Source organism: Cebus imitator, unplaced genomic scaffold (genome assembly GCF_001604975.1).
Source record: "Cebus imitator isolate Cc_AM_T3 unplaced genomic scaffold, Cebus_imitator-1.0 Scaffold239, whole genome shotgun sequence".
Taxonomy (NCBI): Eukaryota; Metazoa; Chordata; class Mammalia; order Primates; family Cebidae; genus Cebus; species Cebus imitator.
The window spans coordinates 885,967-893,265 of record NW_016107554.1 but is presented as its reverse complement, the minus strand read 5'-3'; the positions used below and the strand labels follow the sequence as shown (position 1 = coordinate 893,265).

The following is a 7,299-nucleotide window of genomic DNA, read 5'->3' as shown; positions in this document are numbered from 1 at the left end:
AAAAAAAAAAAAAAAAGAAACTCTACTAAGAGATACTGATGGCCTAGTAAAAATAATATTAAGTGGTCATGTGGCTAGCAAAGGAAAAGTAAACACTGAATTTGGAAAGGGCCACTAGTGAACTCTTTTTGGTGATACTAAGTAATTTAGAAGTATTTTTACTGTTCTATACATTGCAGCCATTCAGTTTAGGATATCCTGGGCTCTTCTGTGAGTATGCGGATCAGCATGCTTCTTCTCTAATTCAAACAGAGTGAAAAGGCGCACAGTATTTTTATGGACACAAGTGTTGTTTACTTAACTCTTAGTATATCGATATGTTCATATAAGTAGTTGGTTTGATGTTTTAAGCTAGGATATGGGATGAAAAGACTAAGTAAAGGGATTTGAAAAATAAATTATAACAAAGAAAAATATTTGATTTTTTAAAAAGAACTATTCTAGAAAAGATTTATGTCCCTGAAGTTTTTGTTTTAACTACCAATTTGTATTTGAGAATGTGCTAAAAATGAAGTCTCTTTCTCTCTGCTCTCTAAAGGGGATTACACAGGACTTTTGCTTCTAAACAATGGAATAACAGGGATTAAATTTTCTCCCCATTTTATTTTAAAAGTTATTCCTATTTGGGGGCTATTTTCCTTTAGTCTTACTAAGGTATAATTAAGAAAATTTGTATATATTTAAGATGTACAGTATGATCATATATATGGCTAGAGTGCATTGGCATGATCTTGGCTCACTGCAATCTCTGCCTCCCAGGTTCAGGTGATTCTCCTGCCTCAGCCTCCTGGGTAGCTGGGATTACAGGTGCCCACCACCATGCCCAGCTATTTTTTTTTTCTTTTTTTTGTATTTTTAGTAGAGATGGGGTTTCATCATGTTGGCCAGGCTGGTCTCAAACTTCTGACCTCAAGTGATCTGCCCACCTCAGACTCCCAAAGTGCTGGGATTACAGGCATGAGCCATGGTGCCTGGCTAATACAATATTATTAGTTACAGTCATCATGTTGTACATTATTGGATTCTTAGAATTCATTTATTATTTAATAACAAAGTTTGTAACTGCTAGAAAACCAGATAAAATTTATGAAACAGTAGTTTTCTTTATTTATTTATTTGAGATGGAGTTTCACTCTTATTGGCCAAGCTGGAGCACAGTGGTGGGATCTTGGCTCACTGCAACCTCTGGCTCCCAGGTTCAAGCGATTCTTCTGTGTTACCCTCCAGAGTAGCTGGGATCACAGGCGTGTGCCACCACGCTTGGCTAATATTTGTAGTTTTAGTGGAAAAAGGGTTTCACCATGTTAGCCAGGCTGGTCTTGAACTCCTGACCTCAAATGATCTGCCTGCCTCGGCCTCCCAAAGTACTGGGATTATAGGTGTGATCCACTGAGCCAGGCTGAAACAGTAGTTTTGAGAAATTGGACAAAAGGCAGCAATAGGACTTTGATTTCTGAGAGAGGAGAAGCACGTGAGAGAATACCTATGATTACCTGAGCTTATTGCCCAGAGAGTTTTCAGGCCATGGCACAGGGAGAGGAATCCAAACAACCTAGAGTTGAGGAGCATAGATTGGAATTTGGGGAGGTCAAAGAGGCTAGAATTTGAGGTGGTGAGTGCAAGAGAGTAGATCGCTATTCACAGTTCCAAATATCTGAGGATGAATCCTTTTGAGTGTTTGGCTGATCACTGATCTGGCCATGTATGAGAAGAAACTACCTGTGGCCTGGGAAAAACTACCAGAAAGCAGTAGCAGGCTACGCAGTTCCTGTACCTTCACACAAGGCTGGGAATAGTGTGTATTCCCTGCAGCCACAGTGGAAAGACTTTGACACATACAGGGTATTGGGTAGAGTTCTCAGAAGGCTCTTGCCTTAGTAGTGAGTCTAGATTAGTTTTACACTACAGTTCTTAAAGGTAGGTCTTGAAAGAATTAAATTAACTGTACGCCAGGGCAAAGTATTACACAACTAAAAGAAAGAAAATAAAATCTAGCACCTGATCATGTTAAATTCATAGTATCTGGAATCCAACAATTATCAGAGTTATAAAGACACAGGAAAGTGTGAGCCACAACCAGGAGAAAAATAAATCAGTAAAGATCCAGAAATGACAGTTGATGGAATTGCAAAATAAGAATGTTAAAGCAACTAGAATAAATATGCTCCATATGCTCAAAAGGATAGAGAAGAATATGACTATGTTAAAGAGAACTATTGAAAACAGAAGGAAGCCCCAAATGGAAATTCTAGAGAGGAAAACAATACAATATCTGAAATGGAGAATACACTGGATAGGATTAACTGAAGATTTGCTACAGCAGAGAAAAAGAAGTAATCAGTGATTTTAAAGACAGTGATAGCAACTGTCCAAAATGAAACACAGAGAATGAAGTGACTGAAAAATAATGGCGCATCAGTAATTTGTAGTTTTATTTTTCCTGTAATATCCCTGATAAGTTTTGGTATCAAGGTAATGCTGGCTTCATTAACAAACTGAGAAGTGTGCCCTCCTCTTACATTTTCTAGCAGAGTCTTCAATATGAAGGCTTATGTCATAAACATACTAGAAAATTTTCAGATGTTTTTTATATGCCTCTCCTCCTATTCTTTATATTTTCCTTGTCCTGGAGTTCTTGACCTTCTGCATCCCTCTTAATCTTTTATGTTTTCTTCCTTCTTATCTATTGTTTCCACATTCTCTGAAATTTTCTCAAATCTGACTTTTATGAAAACAGTTCCATCTAATCTGCTCTTTATCCCTTCAAATATCCTTGTTTGTTGCATCCACAAGTACTTGGAGCACTGTTCACTTGGGTGTAAATTTTGAGTGAGAACTCATCTCTCATATTCAGGGTAACTCTTTGTGGTTGTTTGTTTATATGGGGCCCTAGGGCTTTCAGCTGTCTTGGACTAGTATTTATGCTAATTCCTCTGTTTAGGGCTCCTATACTACACAGGTAGTTTAATTGCAGATGCCATGAATGGGTTATCTGTTTCTTGTAGTTACTTGTCCTACTCCGGAAACCCCAAGCTGATGGTTTTGTTTCTTGATGATAGTAGAAAAATACAGTTTCTATATACTTGGGGCTTTGAGTTTTCTCATTTTTTGGAACTTGGCAATTTCCTATTTTTTATTCTTTAACATAGCTTGTATTTTATTTATTGATTGATTGAGATGGAATCTCTGTCACCCAGGCTGGAGTGCAGTGGGGTGATCTCAGCTCACTGCAATCTCTGCCTCTCGGGTTCAAGTGATTCTCCTGCCTCAGCCTCCCGAGTAGTTGGGATTATAGGCCTTCACCAACATGCCTGACTAATTTTTGTATTTTTACTAGAGATGGGATTTCACCATGTTGGCCAGGCTGGTCTCAAATTCCTGACCTCAGGTGATCCACTCGTCTTGGCCTCCCAAAGTGCTAGGATCACAGGTGTGAGCTACAGTGACTGGCCTTAGCTTATATTTAAATATTCTGTTCTGGCCGGGCGCGGTGGCTCAAGCCTGTAATCCCAGCACTTTGGGAGGCCAAGGCGGGTGGATCACGAGGTCAAGAGATCGAGACCATCCTGGTCAACATGGTGAAACCCCGTCTCTACTAAAAATACAAAAAATTAGCTGGGCATGGTGGTGTGTGCCTGTAATCCCAGCTACTCAGGAGGCTGAGGCAGGAGAATTGCCTGAACCCAGGAGGCGGAGGTTGCAGTGAGCCGAGATCGCGCCATTGCACTCCAGCCTGGGTAACATGAGTGAAACTCTGTCTCAAAAAAAAAAAATAAATAAATAAATAAATAAATATTCTGTTCTAACATTTCCATGTAGTTTTGGTGAGGAAAAAGGGATGCCTTTGAGTATTATGTTCTTGTTTTGGAATGTTATTTTTATTTTTGTTTGTTTAGTTAATTATAAAGTTAATTTGACTCATTTATTTTCAATATAATTTCCTTTTTTCTCTGTAGAGATTATTTTTTCGTGACTTTTCCTGGATTGTTTGTTCTTGTTTCCTTTCAGAACTGTGATAGTTCAATAACTAAGAGAGTTTTGATGAAATATATTTGTTTATACAGGTACCAAAAGTGTTTCACTTTCTTCAAAACTGTGAATTTAACTTTGAATTGAGGAAAATTTTGAGTATATTTAAATTCTTATTTTGTAAAGATACACCATCCCAGAGAGTTCAGTTTATCCTTGGTACTGAAGATGATGATGAAGAACATATTCCCCATGATCTCTTCACGGAAATGGATGAACTGTGTTACCGAGATGGAGAGGAATATGAATGGAAAGAAACTGCCAGGTAATACTGCTAAGTCTTGTTCTTGTTTTTTTTTTATTTTTTTATTTTTTTGAGTTTCGCTCTTGTCACCCAGCTTGGAGTGCAATGGTGGGATCTTGGCTCACTGCAACCTCTGCCTCCCAGATTCAAGTGATTTTCCTGTCTCAGCCTCCTGAGTAGCTGAGATTACAGGTGCCCGCCACCACGCCTGGCTAAGTTTTGTATTTTTAGTAGAGATGGGGTTTCACCAAGTTGGCCAGGCTGGGCTCAAACTCCTGACCTCAGGTGATCCTCCCACCTCGGCCTCCCATAGTGCTGGGATTACAGGTGTGAGCCGCCGTGCCCAGCCTAAGCTTCATTTTTAAATTGGCTTTACTTGATTTCTTTTTGTAATGGGAATATTAAATTGAAATTATGAGATATCTGGTGCTTTAAACCAGTGTGCAGAGAGTTTCCATATTAATTGGTAGAAATTCTATCTTTAATTTTTCAGTTTATTCTCAAATTTGTTTACTTAATTATGCTTTGTTAAAGAAATTATATCATTGTAGATTTTAATGTCTTTAAACTTAGAAAATCAAACTTTTGTGTACTGCAAGTTTAGAAGAGGAATAGAAGTAGAAAGTATATGAAATTCCATAGTTTGTTTTTGTAGGCTTTTTATTATGGTAGCTAGGATAGAAAGAGGAACTACAAAGGAATATGTGACTATACAACTTATAGACCATTACTGTAATTTGTGAAAATATGTTGGCAACCAAAGTTTGTTTGGTCGTGTTTTCTTTGTTTCTTTTTTTAAAAGAACAAGTTTTTCTGTGTCACATTAAGATAAATGGAATCTTCATTACTTATAAAATATTTGTACATATTGTATATTCAGATGGCTGAAATTTGAAGAGGATGTTGAAGATGGCGGTGACCGATGGAGTAAACCTTATGTGGCAACACTCTCTTTGCACAGTCTTTTTGAACTAAGGAGTTGCATCCTCAATGGAACAGTCATGCTGGACATGAGAGCAAGCACCCTAGATGAAATAGCAGGTTATAGTAAACTGACTTTTAAAAATTATGTAAGATGTACCAAAATTAGATAGTTTAATAAAGTGGAATTTTAGACGTTCATTTAACAACTATATGTTGAGCATCTATTCTGTGCAGTGCAGTATAAGGAAATAAGATAGACATTTTGTTTTTGATAAAGTTAGAGATGAGGAGATTAAATTAAAGAGACATAACTGTAGTATCAAGAAGAGATTGAATAGTGCTACAAGCAAATACAGAGTCTGTTCTCTGGAAATTCAGAAAAGAGTTTTTTGTAACAGGGATGTGGAGAATATCCACAGATAGTATTAATTGTACAAGTTATTAATAAAATGTGAATACATGGGAACAAGAAGTACATAGTACAAGAGAAAAAGTATTTTAAGGAAGAGGAAGAAAAGTCTAGAGAAGTAATAGACAGGAGTCTCAGGAAAGTCAGTTCTGTGTGAGTATATAGATTTCTTCAATAGTGGTAGGAGATATGTTGGGAAAACCAGTTAAAGATTAGACTGTGGCTAGCCTTGAATTGAGATTATTTTTTTGGGTCGGGGAGGGACACAGGGTCTCTCACGCTGTCATCCAGGCTGGAGTGCAGTGGCACGATCTCGGCTCACTGCAACCTCCGTCTCCTGGGCTCGAGTGATCCTCCCACCTCAGCCTGCTGAGTAGCTGGGACCACAGGTGGGCATCACCACACCCGGCTCATTTTTGGATTTTTCGTAGAGATAGGTTTTTTGCCATGTAGCCCAAGCTGATCTTACACTCCTGAACTCAAATGAACTGCCTACTTTGGCTTCCCAGAGTTTTGGTGTCTGGCCAAGAAATAGGATTTTATTTGGTAGGCATTTTGGTGGTCTTGATGGTTTTTAAGTTGAGGAATAGTGTGGTTTGAGATATATTCAGGAAGATCATTCCTGCAACAGAATGTAGGGTGGCTTTGGATTAGAAAGGGTTTTGAAGCAAGCAGAGCAGTTACTCTCTAGGAGCAGTCTAAGCAAGGAAAGATCTCTGGTAGGTTGAGCAATGAAAATGAATGGAGGGGATTTGAAGGATAATGGTAGAAAGTAGGAAAAGGCAGCTCTGATACAGCTTTTTGTCCACTAACTAAAATTGATGAAAACCAAAATTAAGCTCAGTGATAATGAATTTGATGGCGTGACTATCATTGTAGATTGCTCCTATGGAAAAACAAAAAATCTGTAGAATTTAATCTTCAAGAGAACCATGAACTTAGAATTTCTGAGGCTAGAAATACTTCAGTTTTAGCTCACTGTTAGATTTGACTGTGTGCTACAAATATTTAAATTGGCAGTCCTTACTTGCCTTACATGAATAACTGAAAAATTAAGTTAAGGTTGGGCGTGTTGAATTTGTATAATACATATGGGTTTCAGACTTTGGTTTGCAATGATCACATAACACCATTTAGTACTTTTAGTAGACGTTGTATAACCTAGTGTTCATTTGTTTGGTAAACTATAGTTGTTGTGTTAATGTTACAGTTTACCTGTTAGGCTGGTCCTTCCGGGGCTTTGTTTTTTTTAGACTAACCATATGGTTTTGGAAATTTGACCCTCTTCCAGGTTAGTGTCACTGTTTAAAAATATTAATATATATTTTATAAATTAAACATTGTTTAAACACCTCAGTAATGTATAAAATGGCATTACCATCAGTTTTCCCATACCCCACATCCCCTTCACAACCTGATTTTACTCCTCTTCCTAGAACTTATGGCCTCATGATAGTTCATCTATTTGTGTGTCTGTTTCTCTACGTCTTGAAGAGAGCAAAAACTTGGCTCTGTTTTGTTGTTGTTAAACTGCTGTATTTCCAACACACAGCAGACATTCAGTGAACAATTAATGGCCGAGTGGGTCCCGATATTCATCTGCTGGGACAGTTTTGGGGGAGAACACGAGGTTTGGCAATAAAATACTTTTACATCTTAGGAAGCCAGTATTGAATATTCAGCTTGATAGAAC

At 37.8% G+C, this 7,299-nt stretch overlaps 1 protein-coding gene across 16 annotated transcripts in view; it reads left to right on the top strand.

The window, feature by feature from the left end:
• Positions 1-7,299, top strand: part of SLC4A7 (solute carrier family 4 member 7) — a 101,592-nt gene that overhangs the window by 33,448 nt on the left and 60,845 nt on the right. For all 16 annotated transcript variants that reach the window (XM_017498248.2, XM_017498246.2, XM_037727763.1 and 13 more), the window contains exons 4-5: positions 4,156-4,294; positions 5,154-5,314. In XM_017498248.2, the coding sequence (XP_017353737.1) occupies positions 4,156-4,294; positions 5,154-5,314 (300 nt within the window). The remainder of the gene's footprint in view (positions 1-4,155; positions 4,295-5,153; positions 5,315-7,299) is intronic.